The 21632-nt window shown below is 49.7% G+C and overlaps 1 protein-coding gene across 5 annotated transcripts in view; it reads left to right on the top strand.

The window, feature by feature from the left end:
• Positions 1 to 232: 232 nt before the first annotated feature.
• The window catches only part of NFASC (neurofascin), a 71786-nt gene continuing 50386 nt past the window's right edge, over positions 233 to 21632 (top strand). For 2 of the 5 annotated variants that reach the window (XM_083878569.1, XM_083878568.1), the window contains exons 1-14: positions 233 to 554; positions 2028 to 2133; positions 2921 to 3117; positions 4187 to 4309; positions 5788 to 5958; positions 9921 to 9971; positions 14091 to 14202; positions 15018 to 15202; positions 15995 to 16126; positions 16878 to 17021; positions 18320 to 18431; positions 18533 to 18699; positions 19721 to 19868; positions 20471 to 20595. In XM_083878569.1, coding sequence (XP_083734695.1) covers positions 461 to 554; positions 2028 to 2133; positions 2921 to 3117; positions 4187 to 4309; positions 5788 to 5958; positions 9921 to 9971; positions 14091 to 14202; positions 15018 to 15202; positions 15995 to 16126; positions 16878 to 17021; positions 18320 to 18431; positions 18533 to 18699; positions 19721 to 19868; positions 20471 to 20595 — 1867 coding nt within the window. In that variant the 5' untranslated portion in view covers positions 233 to 460. Of the gene's footprint in view, positions 555 to 1171; positions 1190 to 2027; positions 2134 to 2920; positions 3118 to 4186; positions 4310 to 5787; positions 5959 to 9920; positions 9972 to 14090; positions 14203 to 15017; positions 15203 to 15994; positions 16127 to 16877; positions 17022 to 18319; positions 18432 to 18532; positions 18700 to 19720; positions 19869 to 20470; positions 20596 to 21632 lie in introns of all 5 variants that reach the window. The other 3 variants (XM_083878570.1, XM_083878567.1, XM_083878566.1) reach the window with 2 other exon arrangements.

Here is a 21632-nt window from a genome sequence, read left to right as displayed (position 1 = left end):
AAATAAAATTATTATTGATCTTTTTAAACATCAAATCCCCTTTTTCTTCCATCCCACGGGCTCCATTTGGATCCCACTAGTGCCAGGAATTTTCTCCTGGTCCCTGGGCACTCACTCCAGGACTGGAGCCCAAACAACCCCATAAATCCTTCCAGCAGGACAATCCCGGGCTCGGGAGAGCTGTTCCCACATGTTCCCCAAATCCTGGACACCATTCCTGGCCCCATTCCCACCTTTTTTTGTTTGGGGTGGGAATGCCGCATTCCCGAAGTTTCCAAAGGGAAAGAAAACACCAGGATTGGCTCAGTGATGTGACTTTGGGGTTGTGTGTTTTTTTGTTTTGTTTTGTTTTTTTTTTTTTCCAGCTGAAGATCCCTCTGTACGTGCCACCCCAAGGGACACCTCAAAGTCACCCCAAGGGACATCCCAAGGTCCTGGGGCCACCCAGGGAAGCTCCAAGATGATCCCGAGGAGATCTCAGGTCACCTGTGCCGGAATTGCCTTTGTCCTCTGCCTCCAGCACCTCGTCAGTGCCATTGAGGTGCCCCTGGACTGTAAGTTTGGGATTTATCCTCTCCAGCTCCTTCCCAAAAATTCCATGCTGGGATGGGGAGGAGGTGGGATGATGGTGGAAACATCCCAGGTGGATTTTCTCCTCCACATTTGGGTTTTCTCCACCACGTTTGGGTTTTCTCCTCCAAATTTGGGTTTTCTCCTCCACATCTGGGTTATATCCTCCAGATTTGGGTTTTCTCCTCCACGTTTGGGGTTTTCTCCTCCACGTTTGGGGTTTTCTCCTCCACATTTGGGTTTTCTCCTCCACATTTGGGTTTTCTCCTCTACATTTGGGTTTTCTCCTCCACATTTGGCTTTTCTCCTCCACATTTGGCTTTTCTTCTCCACATTGGGGTTTTCTTCTCCAAATTTGGGTTTTCTCTTCCACATTTGGATTTTCTCCTCCACATTTGGGGTTTTCTCTTCCACATTTGGATTTTCTCCTCTACATTTGAGTTTTCCTCTCCACAACTGGAAGGAAAAGTGTTTTCGTGTCAGGTTTCCAAGGCCCGCAAAAACTCCTTGGATTTGTTTTCTGGCTGTGCTGGGAACGGGGCTGCTCCTGAATTAACCTCCTGTCTTTTTCCCCTCTATGCTTTCCCTTTGGGAATAACAGCAAATATCCAGAGCCAATGTAAGTGTTCCCTCCCCTCTGGGTGGCCGTGTCCTTGTCCCCAAAACTGCTCTGGGGTCCCTGAGCAGGGGCTGGTGGTGGCTGTGGTGGCACGAGGAGGACATTTTGAGCCACTTTTCCAACACATCCAGGTTGGGAAAGGCATGGAAAAGCTGGAGCAGCTTGGGAAGAGCTCCCAGCTCTTGGTGCTGTCCCTGGAGCAGGAGCCAGGTTCTGTTTGCCATGGAAAAGTTGTTCCTGCAGGGTTTGGGTTTGCAGAAGGGCAGGAATCTCCTCCTGAACCTGATGAGTTGGGAGCATCCTGGATTTCAGGAGATGAAGGAACAGCCTTGGCTTTTCATCCCAGGAGATGGGATCTGCAGTTTGGAGATCAGGGCAGGATCCTATTCTGGCCATGGGGTTCCTGTGTCCCTTTTTCCATTCCTGTCCTCCTGAATTCCAGGTCTGAGCTCCTTTGGGGTCATCCTGGGGGGTTGGAGCCTCTTCCTTGCACCAGGAATGTCTCAGGATCCCTGGGCCTGCCCCTTCTGGGCTGCAGATCCAGGATGAATTCCAATTGGATTCACTCTGTGGGAACAGGAGGCTGGAACTGAGACATTCCCTAATGAGACCAAGACATGGAGAGGGTCTTGGGGTTTTTTTGGTACCTAAAGGGAGTCTGGGCACTGTGATGCTCCAGGGGGTGATGAATTCAGGGAATTCACAGGAATTTCCTCAGGATTCAACTTCCAAATCACACACCCAGCTGGGGAAAGGAGCTGAGATCCTAGCAGGAATTTCTGTGGGATGACACAGAGGGATCTCCCCCAGTTCCTCACGGGTTTCCCTTTCCCTGCAGTGCCGCAGCCCCCCACGATCACCAAGCAATCCATCAAGGATTACATCGTGGATCCCAGGGACAACATCTTCATCGAATGCGAAGCCAAAGGCAATCCCACTCCCATGTGAGTGCATTCCCAGCCTTGATTCTGCTATCCCCCGGAGCTGCTCCAGCCGCTCCAGCCTCTCTCCCCAGCCCATCCTGTAGTGGTGTGGTTTTGGTTTGATCAGTTTTATGTATGTATTTGTTACTTGTTTTTTGTTCTTTTTTATAAGTTGTAATGGTTTGCCCCATGTCACCCATGTTCCACCCTTTTTGGTTTTACCCCAACCCCTGTTATATGTCAATCATAAGTTATCCAGCCCCTGGGTCTTGTCTGTCACTTTGAGGTCTCTCCAAGAAGTCTGGAAAGTTCCAGTAAGGACCCCAAGTGATTGGACAAGACTTCAGCTGTCTCCCCACCCGAGTTATTAATTTGTTACAATGTGTGTCATTTACCTGGAGAGCCAGACCCCCTTGGCCCCTGATTTGTCCCCAGTTAAACCCATCCCTGAGTTCCTCTCCCCAATAAAAGGTGTTGCATTGGGGGTTTCCCACTTTTTTCCCTCGCCTTTCTTCCCCATTGCTTCTGCTGAGGGGTGTCTGCTGGGGCAGATACCCTGATGAATAAAGCCAGCAGTTAACCCTGAACAGCCTCCCTCTTTCTTTTCTGCTGTCATTGCTTCACTCCTTCAGGCAAGCAAGAACTCACAGGGGTCAGTGAGGTTCATCCTGCTACCAAGCCATGCCCTTTACTGTCGAGGTGTCAGGGGAGAGACAAGACACCTCTTCACCATCCCATCATTGGCACCCCACAGGTAACGACCTCACCGGGGAACTGTTCCAAACACAGCTTTTCCTTCCCATTCCAGCTTCTCCTGGACGAGGAATGGGAAGTTCTTTAATGTGGCCAAGGATCCCAAAGTGTCCATGAGGAGGAGGTCAGGGACGTTGGTCATCGATTTCCACAGTGGGGGTCGGCCCGAAGACTATGAGGGCGAGTACCAGTGCTTCGCCAGGAATGACTACGGGACGGCCCTTTCCAGCAAAATCCACCTCCAGGTTTCCAGTGAGTGATTCCCAGGAAGCAGAGCAGGGCCACGGGAGATTTGGGGGGGAATATCCAGCACTCAAATGGCTCCAGGTGTGTCCAGGAGATAGGGAAGGAGTGGAGTTGTGGCTGGAGCTGATGGGGAATTGCTCAGGATGGAAGTGATGGATTTGAGGGTGTGGAATGGAGGATACGAATTTAAGGGGATGGATTTCAGGAATGGATTAGATGGATGAGTTAAAGGGATGGATTTCAGGGATGGATTTGAGGGTGTGGAATTGAGGATATGAATTTAAGGGGACAGGTTTGATGGATGAATTTAAGGGGATAGATTTGAATATGGACTTGAAGACATGGATTTCAGGTAACGGAATTGAAGGGATGGAACTAAGTGTATGAATTTAAGGGGATGGATTTGAGGGATGAATTTAGGGGGTATGGATTTGAGGGGTATGGATTTGAAGGGATGGGTTTGGGGCATAGATTTAAGGCATGGATTTGAGGGCATGGAATTGAGGATGTGGAATTGAGGATATCAGTTTAAGGGTGTGGATTCCAGGGATGGATTTGAGGGTGTGGATTCAAGGGTATGGATTTAAGGATATGGCTTTGAGGGCACAGAACTGAGGATGTGGAATTGAGGATATGAATTTAAGGGGATGGATTTCAGGGATAGATTTGAATATGGACTTGAGGACATGGATTTCAGGGGATGGATTTGAGGGGATGGAATTAAGAATACAAATTTAAGGGGGTGGATTTCAGGGATTAATTTAGGGGTATGGATTTGAGGGGTATGGATTGAGGGGATGGGTTTGGGGCATGTATTTGAGGGCATGGAATTGAGGGCGTGGAATTGATTATATGAATTTAAGGATAAGGATTTCAGGGTATGGAACTAAGGATGTGGAATTGAAGATATGAATTTAAGGGTGTGGATTCCAGGGATGGATTTCAGGGGATGAATTCCAGGGAGTTTTGTCCATGCCCAGATGAATTTCACTCTGAAACAAGGCCGGATCCAGCGGGAATCACTCCGCAGGAATCCTTCCCTCCTTTCCTCACTTTCCTTTTCTCCCCGTGGCAGAATCTCCGCTGTGGCCCAAGGAGAAGGTAGATGTGATCGAGGTGGATGAGGGCGCCCCACTGAGCCTGCAGTGCAATCCCCCTCCCGGCCTCCCCGAGCCCGTCATCTTCTGGATGAGCAGCTGTGAGTTGGGAGAGCCTTTCCTGATGAGAATTCTGGGAATGGTGGCTCCGTGGCCTGTGGGGTTTCAAATAACCATGGGTGAGGTTGTTGCTGATAGTTTGGGGTTGGTTCTGTCACCTTGGGGTTGATTCTGTTAGTTTAGGGTTGGTCCCGATAGTTTGGGGTTTTTCTGCTAATTTATGGTCATTTCTATTAGTTAAGGGCACTTTCTGCTACTTTAGGGTTGGTTCTGATAATTTAGGGTAATTTCTGCTGGATAAGGGTGGTTTCTGCTAGTTTAGGATCATGGGTGCTAGTTTAGGTTAATTACTGTTAGTTTAAAGTAATTACCTCTAATTTAGGGCACTTTCTGCTAGTTTAAAGTAATTTTAGTATTTTGGGGTCCTTACTGGTCCTTACTGGTAGTTTAGGGATTTTTTCTGGTAACTTAGGACACTTTCTGCTAGTCTTGGGTCATAACCCCTAATTTAGGGCACTTTCTGCTAATTTAGGATAGTTTCTGTATAGTTGAGGGCTCTTCCTCCTACTTTAGGCTCATCGCTGGAGGGTGAGTCTGGGTCTGCAGTTACAGCTTGTTGTTAGAACCTGCAGTCACAGCAATCCCTGCAGTCACAGTCACACACCAATCCCTGCAGTCACAGTCACAGTCACACACCAATCCCTGCAGTCACAGTCACACCAATCCCTGCAGTCACAGTCACAGTCACACCAATCCCTGCAGTCATAGTCACACCCCAATCCCTGCAGTCACCTCAATCCCTGCAGTCACAGTCACAGTCACACACCAATCCCTGCAGTCACAGTCACACACCAATCCCTGCAGTCACAGTCTCACACCAATCCCTGCAGTCACAGTCACACCAGTCCCTGCAGTCACAGTCTCACACCAATCCCTGCAGTCACAGTCACACCAGTCCCTGCAGTCACAGTCTCACACCAATCCCTGCAGTCACAGTCTCACACCAATCCCTGCAGTCACAGTCACACCAGTCCCTGCAGTCACGGTCTCACACCAATCCCTGCAGTCACGGTCACACACCAATCCCTGCAGTCACAGTCCATCCAGGTAAAAGCTGCAGTCAGAGGCTGTAAGGAAACAATTGCAGTCACAGTCCAGCAGGAAATCACTGATGTTAGAGTTTATCAGGCAATAACCAGCAGTCAGTGGCTGCAAGGGAAACACACAGCAGGAGCTGCTGCAGAGTCAGTGAATGGTTGGAGTCAGGATGGCTGAGCTGTAAAGAGGGATAAACCGGGACCCTTCTCATGCTGTGATGGACAAGAACTCTGTATCCTGGCTCATTTCTACCCTCTAACATCCACCAACCCTGTGGAGAGAGCTGACTGACACTTAATGCGAGGCTCAGAACTGCACCCCTGGGCAGCACAGAATCACGAAAGTCAAAACTTAACACGTCGCCCTCACCTCTGTGCTTACCCTCCTCCATAAATCCTGAATTCCCAGCATTCTCTTGCAGCCATGGAGCCGATCCCGCAGGACAAGCGTGTGTCCCAGGGCCAGAACGGGGACCTCTACTTCTCCAACGTGCTGGCGCAGGATGCCCTGACCGACTACAGCTGCAACGCCCGCTTCCACTTCACCCACACCATCCAGCAGAAGAACCCCTACACCCTCAAGGTCAAAACCAGTAAGTGGCTCACTGGGGGGACCAGTTTGGGCTCGATCCCATCGGGTTTTCCAGCTGGGAATGCAAGTAAAGGAAGAGTGGCTCCCGTGGTTTGGTTAGGGTGGAGTATGGATGGGTTTGGGTGGGTTTTGGGGGTGGGTGGGGAGGGAGGGGTTGTGGTTTCGTGGTTTTAGGGTTCCAGAGGTGGTTTGGTGTAGGAATTGCCAATTCCGTGTGTTTGGGGGTGTTTCACAGATGGGACATTCCCACCATCTCCAGGGAAATGCAGGAATTGCCAATTCCATGTGTTGGGGATAAAAACAAGGAATGTTTTGTCAGAGATGTGACGTTCTCACTGCGTCCAGGGAACTGTAAAATATCCAGAGGTAACTTGAAGCGGGAATCACCAAATCCCTACGTTGGGATAAAACTGGGAGTGTTTCAGAAGAGTTGGGACATTCCCATCAACTCCAGGGAAATGCAGGAATCCCCAATCCCATGTGTTTGGGATAAAACAGGGAGTGTTTCAGCACATGTGGAGCATTCCCATCATCTCCAGGGAAATGCAGGGATCACCAGTTCCATGTGTTTGGGATAAATTACAGAGTTTTGACACATCTGGAGTATTCCTACTGTCTCCAGGGAAATGTAAAATATCCAGAGCTGATTCGGGGCAGGAATCACCAATTCCGTGTGTTTGGGATAAGCCAGAGAGCGTTTCCATAGCAGCAGGGAAATTCACCTCCAGGGAAGTGTAAAATATCCAGAGGTAACTTGGAGCAGGAACCACCAATTAATTCTACGTCTTTGGGATAAAACTGGGAGTGGTTCCACATTCCCAATGCATTTGGGGAAACATAAAATATCCAGGGACCGTTCCCTGCTTTTGGGAAATGTAAAATATCCAGGGATCGTTCCCTGCTTTGGTGGAATTGGCCGTGGTTTGCCCCAGGGGACTGGATGTGGAAAAATGAGTGTGGAATGTGGCTGTGGGTATTCCTGGCTCTCCTTTGCTCCAGTGGGAGCCTCTGGAATCTGGTGGGACACTCAGGATGGGTGTCCCCATGTGTCCCCACGAGCATCGATGATGGGACACAAGGGACTCTCTCCAGAGCTTTTCCATTGGCTCTGAGCTCTTCCAGGGCAGGTTTTCCTCCAGAAATAAGAATTCCTGAAGGAAAAGGAATTCCTGGTGCACTGGGATGACTCTGGAAGAGGGCATGGGGCCAGTTTGAGGGACATGAGGACCTTGAGATGTCACAGGGGGTCAATGAACATCAACCATCACTGGGCAGGAGCCCATTCCATTCCCAGCAATCCCAGGAAGATCCAGCTGGGAGGTGCTGGCTGGTTTTTTTTGGAAGCACCAGGCACTCCTGAGTGCTGGTGGGAGGAATTTAATTTAAAGGAACAGGAATGTGATGAAAGGGACCTGGGAGTGACGAGTTTTCCACCTCGGTGTAGCAGCTCCTCCTCGGTGCAAAGCTGGAGTAGGGAATCAGGGATTCAAATCATTCCAAGGGGTCCTTTTCCAGTGCTGGGAATGTGGGCAGCTCGTTCATTCCAGATGTCATTTGTAAATTCTGGATATTATTTGTGAATTCAGAATATTTGTCTGTTTGTAGAGCTGGGCAAAGGAAATACTGGCATTTATTTTTTGGGAAAAATCCCAGCAAAGAAAGATCTGTGGGGTTTGGAGCCTCCAAGACCTCCATCCCCATGTATTTATCCAGCTCTGGAAGTGACCTGGATGAAATCCTGGTGGATTTTCATGGATTTGAGCTCCCCTCAGGTGTCCCCACATCCCTTCACGCCCAGACCTTGGAAAATCAAGGTCTCTTCCAGTTTTCCTTAGGACACAATTCCTGTAGGATCAGAGGCAAATTCCACACCCGGAACCCCCAAGATTCCTTAAAAATTCTGGAAATGAGGCTTTTATTTCCCATACAAAAAATTCTTTCTCCACAAAGTGTTGGAAGGGGACAAGGTCGTATTTGTCCCAAGCTCTTGGATCACCTCAGCCTCAGTCCCTGAGTTTGGCTCCTTCCAAAAGTCTTCCCCAGCACTTTAAAAAAATCATGGAATGGGATGCAGGAGGAAAATGGGAAAGTTCCAGGGAGTCATCAGCTTTCCCTGGGGGAATTTGTGTGAGGTTTCTCCAAGTTTTGGGAGCTGTTGGGCATTTTCTGGGTTCTCTTAACCCCTGGCAGGTATTTAAGTCTTCAAAGGCTGTGAATGAGGAATGTGGCTGTGCCAGGATGTTCCTGGGCTCCAAACCGGGATTTGGGATTCTGGGGAAGGCAGGGTGGGGAATCCCCATTTCCCACAGAATGATGGATTAATTTCATTTCTCATAGGAATTAAGGGTCAATAAACACCTCAGTGAGGAGCTGGACACAATCTCCATGAATTAACTTGGAACTAAAAGGGATTTTAGAGTTCTGCTCTAAAAAATATTATTATTATTATTATTATTATTATTATTATTATTATTCAGCAGTTTGTGGTCTTATAATAATAATAACACTAATAATAATAATAATAAATTATTATTATTGTTATTATTTCATCTCCTCCTTGTCTTCCTACATCATTGTCCAGCTGTGTCCATCCCATGGGAAAAAGCAGCTGGAACGTGGAATTTCTGTAGTCAAAAAACAGAGAAAAAAAAAAAATCCCCATTATCCCCTCCAAATTGCTCCAATTTTTGGGTTTCCCCAGAGATTCCAAGGAGAAAAACATTCTGAGAAATATTTACTCTACAATTCCCACCCTTTTTGCTCTTCCCACCCCTTGGAGAAGGAAATCAGCCCCTTTTCCTGCTGTTCCTCCCTGTGTTTGTCCTGGAAGGCGCCACACTCCGAGTGCTTTTGGATCCCTGCTCCTGCCTGTCCCATCCTTGCTGGTTTTTGGGATGTCCCCATGTTTTCCACCCTGTCCTATCCTGGCTGGTTTTTGGGATGTCTTTGTGTGCCCCATCCTGTTCTGTCCTTGCTGGTTTTGGGATGTCCCCATGTCTCGTCCTTGCTGATTTTTGGGATGTCCTCTTGTTTTCCACCCTGTCTCATCCTTGCTCATTTTTGGGAATTCCCTGTGTCCCCCACCCTATCCTGTCCTGGCTGGTTTTTTGGATGTCCTTGTGTCCCCATCCCATCCTGTCCTTGCTATTTTTTTGGGAATTCCGCATGTCCCCCACCCTGTCCTATCCTTGGTGGTTTTTGGGAATTCTCTGTATCCCCCATCCTGGCTGTTTTTTGGGAATTCCCTGTGTCCCCTGTCCTGTCCTTGCTGGTTTTGGGGATGTCCCTGTGTCCCCCATCATTGCTGATTTTTGGGAATTCCCATGTCCCCCATCCTGAGTATTTTTTAGGATGTCCTTTGTCTCCCACCCTGTCCTATCTTTGGTGGATTTTGGGAATTCCCTGTATCCCCCACCCTGTCATGTCCTTGCTGGTTTTTGGGATGTCCCCATGTCCCCCACCTTGACTGTTTTTTGGGAATTCCCCGTGTCTCCCATCCTTGCTGATTTTTGGGAATTCTCATGTCCCCCATCCTGAGTGTTTTTTGGGATGGCCTTTGTCCCCCACCCTGTCCTATCCTTGTTGTTTTTGGGGATTCCTCATGTCCCCCATTCTGGCTGTTTTTTGGGATATCCCCGTGTCCCCTGCCCTGTCCTATCCTGGCTCTTTTTTGGGAATTCCCCATGTCCTCTGTCTTTACTGTTTTTCTGGGAATTCCTTGTGTCCCTCATCCTGGCTGTTTTTAGGGAATTCCTGTGTCCCCTGTCCTTGCTGGTTTTTGGGTTGTCCCCTTGTCCCCCATCCTTGGTGGTTTTTTTGGGAATTCTTATGTCCCCTACCCTTACTGTTTTTTGGGATGTCCCCATGTCCCTCATCCTGGCTGCTTTTTGGGAATTCCCATGTCCCCCTCCCACGCTGCCCCCGCCTCCCCGGCCCTGCTCACGGTGTTCTGTTTAATTGCAGAGAAGTCCCATAACGAAACGTCTTTAGGAAATTCCCCCGCCATGTACCGCGGTGAGTCCATGCTGGCTTTGGGAGTCCCAGCTTAACCCAGTCCCGCCTAACCCCATTGACCCCATTCCCTGCCCGTGTCCCCTTTGCTGTCGCCATCTCCCCGTCCTGGCCTCAGCTTTGCCAAAATTTATCAGGATAAATCCATCCAAGACACCACAAACCCCAAAAAAGCTCCCCCTTTCCACTGAGTGGGGTTTAAGCGAGTTAAGCCTGGCTTGGGAGGTTTGGGGTTTATAGGATCTGCCCCGCGTGGCTGAGCTGGGTTTGGTCCCTCCTGTCCTGCCCTCAGTAAAGGTCAGGATTTAAACATCAGATCCTCATCCCTCTTTTCTGTGTCTCCAGAAGAAGCATTTCCAGAGGGAGAATTCCTGGTATTTCCAGCTGAACTCAGGCAGGGAGAAACAGAGGGAAGAAAAAGAGGAATATTTGAGTTTTTCTGAAATCTGGGTGATTTCTGTACAGTGAGGTTGGACATGTGCTGGATGCTTCCACAGGCTCCTGCCCTCTGTTGGGACAGGAAATTCCCTCCAGATTCTGCCCCTGGTGAGAGAATCTCATCCCAAAATCCTGAATCCGGGCAGGGAATTCCCTTTGGATTCTGCCCCTTTTGGGAGAATCTCACCCAAACTCCCCAATTTGTCTGGGCAGGGAATTGCCCCTGGATTTCTTCTCCCTTCTGGGAGAATCTCATCCCAAAATCCTAAATCTAGGCAGGGAATTCCCTCCGGATTCTGCCCCTTCTGGGAGAAACTCATCCAAAAATCCTAAATGATGCTTTCAGGCACAAAAACCCCCAGGATGGCTGCTCTGGGAAGGGGTGGGAATTGTCAGGGATGTGTTGGGATAACAAAGGCAGCAGTGTGGGATTTTTAGAGAGCAGGAGATGGGGCAGGTTTGGGAGCACAGGGAATCCCGGGAATGTCACCACATCTCCAAAGCCACCAGGAATTCCAACTGCTCCGAAATCCGGAGCTGTCCTGGACAGGATTCACTTCCTGCTGCTTTTGGGGTCGGGGTTGTGCGGGGTCAGTTCCTGGAACGCCCCTCGCTGTCCCCACCGTGTCCTGGAGTGAAATCCCTGCCAGAGCCGGAGCTTCCTCCTGCCCAGGGCACCACTCCCATCCCGCGGGGACTTTTGGGGACAAGTAGGGCACTGCCAGCTGGGAGCAGGGAGAGTTGGAGTGTGGATGTGCCAGGCCAGGGCACGGCCAAGGGAACTGGGATCATGGCAAAGGGAGCAGGAGGGTTTTCAGGATGCTGAGGAGCTGGGAAAGGCTCTGCAGCCGAATTAAAATCGGGAGGAAGAGCTGGAATGGGCTGGAAGTACTTGGAAAAAAGGCTGGGAAAAGAGGATTATCAGCAAAATCAGCTTTGGTGGGAGCACCTGGAAAGGAGGGGACAAGAGCTGGGACAGGCACAAAGGGAATTCCGGGGGAGGGTTTTCCTGGGCATCCGGATTTCCCATTGGACGTCTTTGTTCAGGGAAAAGGGATCTTACGATCCATCAGGAAAATGGGATTTTATCCTCACAATCCCACTCTGTCCTTCTATTCCGTGGGTGCACAGGGGAAACTTCCTGCTGTTCGTGTTGTAACATTCCCTGGAAAACTCCCTGGCTCCAGAGGATTCAGATCCCCCTCTCCAACCCCTGTTCAGGCCTGGACTCCAACCCAGGCCTTAATTAACTTAATAATTAATGAGCTGGGGATAAGTATTCTTTCCTCCAGTCCTTTTCCTTGTTGCTGCCCCGGCGTTCCTCCCTGGAATGACCTGGCTGGGAATGCTGGAGGCTTTGGGATGTGAAAAATCCCAAGGGTTTAAGGTGGTGGGGGGATTTGGGGCTTTTGGCTGTTCTTCCTTGGGGTGCTGATCCCCACAATCCCAGCTCAGCTCCAGAGGCAGCTGGAAAAGGGCTCTGGAAGGCTGTGAACCCTATTCCCAGGATATTCCTGAGCTTGAGAACGTGGGATCTGCTGCTGGGGATGTGGGGCACAGGAGATTTGTGGGACACTTGTCCCAAATTCCTCTCCAGGGCCGGGATAACTGCAGGAAGTGTCACCCATCCCTTTTCCCCAGGGCTCGGAGTGATGATTCCTAGAATTCCATGGCAAATCAGCTGCAATTATCAAAGAAAAATGATCCAAAAGGATAAACAGAACATTTTATTAGGAGACTTTCCCACTTTTTTCCCCTTTTAATGAAATTAAACCCCTGTTTTGTCCCTTTTCCTCTCTTTTTGTTTGGAAAACTTGAGCCTGTTTGACCCTGGCTGTGTCAAGAAAACAGAACTGATGGAGGAATTTTAGATGGGAAAGGGGCAGTTGGCAGCTCTGGGATATTTCTCTAGGATAGAATTGGATATTTCTGGGATGATCCCAGTTCACAGCAAAGTTTGGGAGCAGAGCTGATTTTTAAGGTGAAATAAACAGCCCCAGGATTTTTTTTTCCAGCTGGGATCCATCCAGAGGGATGAGGGAAACCTTGACACTTCCAGCTGGAACTTCCACATGCTCAGACCTCTGGTTCTGAGGGAATTTCTGGCTGCTCCCTGTTAGAAACAGCAAAATATTTATAATTTATCCATTTCTATTTCTTATTTATTAATGGTGCTGTGCTGAGGCAAAAATCAGGTTTTTTTCCATGCTGTCCTTAGGTTCATGAAAGCCAGGAGGGTACTAATTAATCTCCCTGATTTTTAATTGCCATCATTAACACAGGCTTGTAAAATCCGGCTTGCTCCTCTTAGTGTTTCCAGTTATCCCACGGGATCTGGAGTGGGAATAAATCCTGATCAAAGCCAGTTTTGGGCCGATAAAATAATTCATTCCCACTTTTCTGATTTGATGGGAGAAGCTCCCGGTTGTGGTGGAGGTTTGGGAGCTCTGCCCTGGGTTTTGAGCTGGTTTAACCGGGAATGAGTAGGGATGGAAATAGACCCGGAGAACTCGGGACAAAGTTGGGATTTTCCTGCCCTGGTAATCCATTAATCCATAATTGACTAACTGCGAGGGATGTGGGTGTGGAATCAATTCCAAGGATTCCATGGATGAATCCTGGGCTTGGGTTTTCCTTTTGTAAAGTGGGAATTGTGGGAAGAATTCCTGTCTTCGCTCCCCTCCTCCTTCCCCTGCTGCAGCTCTGGAAGTTTCCCCAAATTTCCCAAATCCTGGTTGCCTCCCACTCATTGAGCCAAGGAAATTTTGAGGCAGCAGAAGCCGCATCCCACATTCTGCTCCAGCACAAGGATGGTCACTCCCCATGGATCACTCCAGGATTTTTTGTGTCCCTGTTCCCGTCCCATCCCTTTCCTAATCCCGTAACTTCCCTCCCTGCTGCTGCTGCTTTCCCGCCCATCTCCTCCTGTTTTGTCCTCACTGATCCAGATCTAGGTCAATCATTCCACTTCTTAATGAAATTTTTGCCATGAATAATTAATTTTTTCCCCCCTGAAAAGAGGCCTTCGCTGTGTGTGGATCCATAGGGAATCGTCTTGTGCCTTCCCTTTGTTGTTTTTTTCCCAGTCAACTTCCCTGTCCAGCCCTAAATGGGTCATTTTGGTGGCTAAGCTGTCCCTTTCCAAGGGGAACCATCCTTCCAGGTTTCTAGGAAAGCTGGAAAATCTCCTTGGTGCTGCTGGAGCTCCACATCCAGGAGATTTCTGTGGAAAAGCAGTTCCGTGTCTGAATAAACCCTTTCCATGCCCATTTTTCCCTCTGTCCATTCTTATATGTTACATCCATCAGTATTTCCCAATTCCATCGGATTCCAGACCATTTTCCAGAGGCAGAGAGGGCAGGAAAAGCAGGAACTGATGGAATGGGGACCGTCCCCAACGCTCAGCTCCTCCTGCTGCTCCTTCTCTTCCCTGCCTGTCAAACTTCCTCTCTCTCCTTTTTTTTTTTTTTTTTCCTGCAATCCTAAATTCATTTGGAGCCCCCCCTTTCCTTTCCAGGCACATTCCCGGGTGAGTTCAGAATCCCGGGAGGTGACACACCTTCCATAAATTCCCGGAGACTTTTAAAAGACCCGTGTTTTTTTTTTTGTTTTGTCTTGTTTGTTTTTGTTTTGTTTTTGTTTTTGTTTTTGTTTTGTTTTTCCTTCTCTTCCCACTGATTCCAGCCCGAGGGATCACGGAAACCACTCCCAGCTTCATGTATCCCTACGGAACCTCCAGCAGCCAGATGGTGCTCCGAGGGGTGGATCTCCTGCTGGAATGCATCGCCTCCGGAGTGTATGTACCACGGAGAGGGAGATCCTGGCAATTCCCAACCGGATCAGGTCAAGGAATCAACCCCTGGATGGGGAAAAAGGGATAATTCCCTCCTTTTAATTTTTAACATAGCCTGCTCGATGAACAAACAGAAATGCTGAGGTTTTCCACGCATTTTCAGATCCTTGTCCGAGGATAAATCCCCACTGGTTTGTCCTAAAGTTTGGGAATTTCCTGGGAGCTCCTCACCACTGTGTGAGGAAGGTTATTTGTGTCCCCCAGAAGTGTTCCTGGGCTCGTGGCCCTGCCCACACCATCAGACCACGGTCAGGGATGGGCTTTGAGGTCCCTTACACCTTAAACCATTCCAGAATTCCATGATTCTGCATTCCCAGGAGGATCAGGAGGGGAACATCATTCCTGACCAGCTGGGAATGCTCAGGGCAGTGGTTTAGGGACAATGGTGGGAAGGAGGATGGGAAGGAGGGTGATGGGAATAAGGGTGGCCCACCCACACCATCAAACCAAAGTCAGGGAAGGGCTTTGAGGTCCCTTCCACCTCAAACCATTCCACAAGTCCATGACCCTGCATTCCCAGGAGGATTAGGAGGAGAACACCTGATTCATCATCAGGGGACCACCATTCCTGACCAGCTGGGAATGCTCAGGGCCGTGATAGGAAGCAGGATGGGAAGGAGGATGATAAGTCAGATCAGACCTTCTCCCTGGGTTTTAGCGGTTCCCAGGGTGGGAATTTATTTTGGAATACCAACCCTTTACTTGGGAGTCATTCCCTTGCCTTTGGAAAAGGCTCTGACCTGCTCCCCATTCCTCAGACCAGCACCAGACATCATGTGGTACAAGAAAGGCGGAGAGCTCCCGGTGGGCAAAACCAAGCTGGAGAACTTCAACAAGGCCCTGCGCATCTCCAATGTGTCTGAGGAGGACTCGGGGGAATATTTTTGCCTGGCCTCCAACAAGATGGGCAGCATCCGCCACACGATCTCGGTGAGAGTGAAGGGTACGTCACCTTTACCTTCCCTCTTGGGGTTCTGGCTGCCCGGAGCCGGGAGGGAAATTCATGAAATGCCGGGAGGGACGGCAGGGACTTTTCCCTGGGGATGGGTCCGTGTTCTTCAGGGATTCATGGAATGGGTTGGAAGGATTTTAAAGGTCATCCAGTTCCACCCCCTGCCGTGATCCCAGTTCACAGCAAAGCTTGGGAGCAGAGTCAATTTTTAAGGTGAAATAAACAGCCCCAGGATTTATTTTTCCAGCTGGGATCCATCCAGAGGGATGAGGGAAACCTTGACACTTCCAGCTGGAATTTCCACATGCTCAGACCTCTGGTTCTGAGGGAATTTCTGGCTGCTCCCTGTTAGAAACAGCAAAATATTTATGATTTATTAATTATAAATTAATTACCACATTCCATGATCCCAGGTTGCTCCAAGCCCCGTCCGACCCAGACACTTCCAGAGATGGAGCAGCCACAGCTTCTCTGGGAATTCCACTCCTGTCCCTCCCCACTCTCTCAAGGAATTATTCCATCCTGATATCCCATTTAATCTTCCCTCTTTTCAAATTAAAATCTTGTCCAAATGGGCCCAAAAGCAGCAGGAGATGGGATCCCACTGACAGAAATGGTGGTGGGTTTGCGTGGCCAAGGAGAGGGAAAGGGGTCTCTCCTTCACCAAATTCCAGGAAACTTGCTGGGTGTTTCCATGTCATTCATTCCCCAGGGAATGTTGGAGGGGGGATTTTGGGGGTGGTGCTGCTGTCCCCGTGTCACTGGGGTGGGGCTGTTTTTCAGCTGCTCCCTACTGGCTGGATGAGCCGGAGAACCTGATCCTGGCCCCCGGCGAGGATGGCAGGCTGGTGTGCCGGGCCAACGGGAACCCCAAACCCTCCATCCAGTGGCTGGTGAACGGAGAGCCCATCGAAAGTGAGTGAGGGACAGACTGGGCCTCCTTCTCCAAAATCCCAGCCCAAATCCCAGCCAAGGGTATCCTGGCTGAGCACAAGCCAGAGTAGCTTCCTTCTCCAAAATCTCAACCAAAATCCCAGCCCAAATCCCAACCAAGGATCTCCTGGCTGAGCATGAGCCAGAGCTGCTGGTGGGGTCTCACACACCCGCAGGCTCTATGTGAACCCCCACTTGGTCCAGGATGGGCCCAGTTCACCCAGTGGCTCCCAGCTGTGTCTGCAGAGCTCACACACCATCACCAGCTTCCAACTGGGCTCAGCTGGGAAGACTCTCCATGACATTATGGGATGGATTTTCATTTGGAATTGAACTGAAGGAGCTGTCCTTGCTTTGAAAAACAAAAAAGCTTTGAGAAAAGGAGACTCAGAGGTGACCTTATCACTCTCTACAACTCCCTGAAGGGTGATTGTGGACAGCTGGGGGTCAGTCTCTTTCTCCAGGCAGCACTGACAGAATGAGAGGACACAGCCTCAGGCTGAGCCAAGGGAAAATACGAGTTGGATATTAGGAAGAAGTTTTTCACAGAAAGAATGATTAAATACTGGAATGGTCTGCCTGGGGAGGTGGTGGAGTCACCATCCCTGGATGTATTTAAAGAAAGACTGGATGTGGCACTCGATGCCATGGTTTAGTTGAGGTGTTAGGGCTGGGTTGAGCTTGATGATCTTGGAGGTCTTGTCCAACCTACATGTTCTGTGATTCTGTGAAGCGTCTCCCCCCAACCCGAGCCGGGAGGTGGCTGGGGACACCATTGTGTTCCGGGACACGCAGATCGGCAGCAGCGCCGTGTACCAGTGCAACGCCTCCAACGAGCACGGCTACCTGCTGGCCAACGCCTTCGTCAGCGTGCTGGGTGAGCAGCCAAACCTCCAATTCCCATGGAATCCCATCCATGGACTGGGTTGGGTGCCCAAAACCTCCAATTCCCATGGAATCCTATCCATGGGCTGGGTTGGGTGAGCCTGTGGGAACCCAAAACCTCCAATTCCCATGGAATCCCATCCATGGGCTGGGCTGGGTGAGCCTGAGGGAACTCAAAACCTCCAATTCTCATGGAATCCCATCCACGGGCTGGGTTGGGTGAGCCTTCAGGGACCCCAAGACCTCCAATTCCCATGGAATCCAAGGATAGGTTGGGCTGGGTGAGCCTGTGGGAATGGGAGCATCCAAACCCCAAATTCCCACAGAATCCCATCCATGGGCTGGGTGAGCCTGCGGGAATGGGAGTATTCAAACCCCAAATTCCCATGGAATCCCATCCATGGGCTGGGCTGGAAAGGACCTTAAAGCTCAGCTCAAAGCTCATCTTAAAACTGTGGCTGTGGAGCTCCTTGCCAAGGTAGTGTTGGGTCGTAGGTTGGGCCTGATGACCTTAAAGGTCTTTTCTAACCTTTTCCTAACCAGTTGGTTCTGGGATTCATCCAAAATTCCGCCCTCTTGCCATGGAGGAGGGACAGAGCCTTCCGCCATCCCAGGGTGCTCCAAGCTCCAATGTCCAGCCTGGCCTTGGACACTTCCAGGGATCCAGGGGCAGCCACAGCTTCTCTGGGAATTCCATCCCAACCCCTCCCCACCCGCTCCCAGCCAGGAATTCCTTCCCAATATCCCACCTAAACTCTCTTATTTTAGTTTAAAACCATTCCCCTTTATCCCATCGCCACATTCCCACATAAAAGTCACACTTGATTTTTCCAAGCCTTCTTTTCCCTGCAGAATTTTTTCCATGAGTTTTCCCCTTTGCTGCTCTGAGGGAATGCATCAGACTCTCTCAGGCTTTGTAGCAGGAATCCATTGCCATGGATTCAAACCAGGCAAAGGCTGGGCAAATCCAGGGATACGAGTCACAAAATGAGGCTGGAAGGAGAGGGAATGGGAGATGAGCAGGAATGGAGAAGCTCTACTGGGTTTTGAAAGTGCTGGGAGGAAAAGTGAACCAAAAAAAATCAAAACCAAAACCAAAACAAAAAAACCCCAAAACAACAACAACAACAACAAAATAAAACAAAACAAACAAACAAACAAACAAACAAACAAAAAACCAAAAAAAAAACCAAAAACAAAACAAAACAAAACAGGAGGAAAAGGCTGGAAAAGAGCAGCAGAATCCAATTTTTTCTCTTTCTCCACGACTGGAATTTTGACTGTTGACAGATGTTCAGCCCCGGATCCTGGGCCCCAAGCACCAGCTGATCAGGGTGATCGAGAACAACAGGACCCGCCTGGATTGTCCCTTTTTTGGGTCCCCCATCCCCACCCTGCGCTGGTAAGAGCTGGATCCCACCCCGCTCCATCCCGAGGGGTGGGAAATGGGGGTGGGTTTCCTGCTTTTCCTTCCCTTCCAACAGCTCTTTGTGGTGTTGGGAGGTTTAAGAACGGCCAGGGGAACATGCTGGATGGAGGCAACTACAAAGCCCACGAGAACGGGAGCTTGGAGATGTTCACGGCTCGGAAGGAGGACCAGGGGATCTACACCTGCGTGGCCACCAGCATCCTGGGGAAAGCTGAGGCCCAGGTCCGCCTGGAGGTCAAAGGTAGGGGCACAAAATCTTGGGTCTTCTGGAATTTGCATCAGAAATAGTTGGGGCTAAAATCTTGGATCTTCTGGAAGTTGCAGCAGAAGTAGTCAAGGTCAAAATCTTGGATTTTCTGGAAGTTGCATTAGGAATATTCCTTGAGGTGAAGAGGGTTGGTTGCGGCTGATCTGATCTTCCAGCAGGTCAGAGCTGGGAGCCTTAAAATGGTGGAGATTCCATTTAAATGTTGGGAAAAGCCAAGGCTGGGGATGGTGGAAGGGCTTGGGTTGGATGTCAGGCTGGGAGATGCCACCAACACGCCAAGTGTTCCTCAGGGTTAGCCGAGGACAATAAAACATTTTTGGAATTGTTTTTACCCCACTCAGCAAATCTAGCTGCTGACTGCAAAAAATGGGTTTTTTTTAAAGGCTCAGCATGAATTAATGACTTGTTAAATTATTTTATTTGTTCAAAGCTGGACAAACACCCCCAATGTGCTTGTCTTTCCCAAGTAACCCAGATCTCCACTGAGTCCCTGAGCCAAGCCCCCGGGTTTTGGGACATGACCCTTTGTGACCTCCTGCAAACTCCACCAGGATCATGAGGGGACCTGAGGAGTTTGGGACATAACCCTTGACCCCATGCAAACCCCACAAGGATCATGGAGGGGACATGAGAAATTTGGGACATAACCCTCGACCTCATGTAGACCTCACCAGGATCGTGAGGGGTCCTGAGGGGTTTGGAACATGACCTTTTCATTTGTGACCCCACACAGACCCCACCAGGATCATGGGGGGTCCTGAAGGGTTTGGAATATGACCTTTTCATTTGTGACCCCACACAGACTCCACCAGGATCATGAGGGCTACACAAGAAGTTTGGGACATAACCCTTCACCCTGTGCAGACCCCCCAGGGGTTGTGAGGGAACTTGAGGAGTTTGGGACATAACCCTTGACCCCATGCAAACCCCACAAGGATCATGGCGGGTCCTGAGGGGTTTGGAACATGACTTTTTCATTTGTGACCCCACACAGACCCCACCAGGATCGTGAGGGGCCCTGAGGACCAGGTGGTGAAGAGGGGCGACATGCCCCGGATCCCATGCCGCGTCAAGCACGACCCCACGCTCCGGCTCATGGTCACCTGGCTCAAGGACAATGTCCCCCTCTACCTGGGCAGCAGGTCTGTGCCCAAAAATCCCGTGGATTCCTCTCCCAGAATTGTTGGATTTATAGCAGAACGTTCCATGAGTCCCCAGGGATAAATATTGGGTTCCCACCTAAGCCACATTTAATGTTTTTGACACTTTTAATCTCATTGGCTTCCTCCAGCAATTCTGACTGATTTATTAGTAAATCCAGACTTTGCTGCAGGTTCTATTCCCAGATATTTTAGGACATCTTGATAAAACCTGGGGATTCATAATGAGCCACTCCAAAATTAACATTTCTCTACTGTGGCTGGCACAGCTTTAATTTCTTTTCCACACCTGACTGCCCTTTCTTGTGAGGCAAGATCTGATCCCAGGGCACGAGCCCCAGGCCAGCTGTTGTCCTAAAAATGTGATTATTCCCCAGATACACCCCAGGGTGCGTGATTCCTTAGGAAATGAGCCTTCCCAGAATAACCCAGCACATCCTCAGCTGATAAAACCTCCAGACCGGAGACATTCTCTTGCTCTGGTTGGGTTTCCAGCTGGATTTTATCAGGGACAAAACATCCAGCCTTCAACACTGCTTCCTAAATAAGCTGGGGCAGAATTTTGGGATGTTGTTTCCTTGAAGGATGAAGAAGGAAGAGGATGGCCTGACGATCCACGGCGTGGTTGAGAAGGACCAGGGCGACTACACGTGTGTGGCCAGCACGGAGCTGGACAAAGACTTGGCCAAGGCCTATCTCACCGTGCTGGGTAAAGCCCTCCTGACCCCACAGCCCAGTGCTTGGCTTTGAACAGGACACCCCGACCTCGAGGTCAGGCTGGAAAGGGGGTCTGGTCTCCAAAATTGTCCCCTGGATGGTCAGGGAGGTGCTGGCAGAGCAAGGGTTCTGTTGTTGCAGGATTCGCTGCCTCCTCTGGGATGATGGTGGTGAAATGGTGCAAAAAATCCTGGTGTTTTTGAGGGAAAAAATTAAACAAGAACTGTTGCACACAGCCCAAAATATCCCCAGGTGGATGTTGAAGATCCAATGAGAAAAGTCCTAAAATTGGGGGTGGATTTAGCAGGATGTTGAGCAATGGGACTGGGGCTGAGCAAGGTCCTCATGTGCTTCTGTGTCCCCTTTGTGTGTCCCCTTTGCAGCAGTGGGAGGGACAAATCCACCCCATTCCCCATTTGTGCAAAAAATCCTGGTGTTTTTGAGGGAAAAAATTAAACAAGAATTGTTGCACACAGCCCAAAATATCCCCGGGTGGATGTTGAAGATCCAATGAGAAAAGTCCTAAAATTGGGGGTGGATTTAGCAGGGTGTTGAGCAATGGGACTGGGGCTGAGCAAGGTCCTCATGTGCTTCTGTGTCCCCTTTGTGTGTCCCCTTTGCAGCAGTGGGAGGGACAAATCCACCCCATTCCCCATTTGTGCAAAATATCCTGGTGATTTTGAGGGCACAAAATTAAACAGGAATTGTTGCACACAGCCCAAAACATCCCCGGGTGGATGTTGAAGATCCATGAGAAAAGTCCTAAAATTGGGGGTGAATTTAGTGGGATGTTGAGCAATGGGACTGGGGCTGAGCCAGCTCCTCATGTCCCCTCTGTGTGTCCCCTTTGTGTGTCCCCTTTGCAGCAGTGGGAGGGACAAATCTACCCCATTCCCTATTTGTGCAAAAAATCCTGAGTTTTGAGGGCAAAACATTTAAAAGGTATTGTTGCACACAGCCCAGAGTATCCCTGGGTGGATGTTCAAGATCCATGAGAAAATCCCTAAATTTGGGGTGGATTTATTAGGG

The sequence above is a fragment of the Zosterops lateralis genome (genome assembly GCF_965231275.1).
Source record: "Zosterops lateralis genome assembly, chromosome: 26".
NCBI classification, from domain to species: domain Eukaryota; kingdom Metazoa; phylum Chordata; class Aves; order Passeriformes; family Zosteropidae; genus Zosterops; species Zosterops lateralis.
Note: the sequence above shows the minus strand (reverse complement) of the source record. Positions and strands in the feature narration are given on the sequence as shown.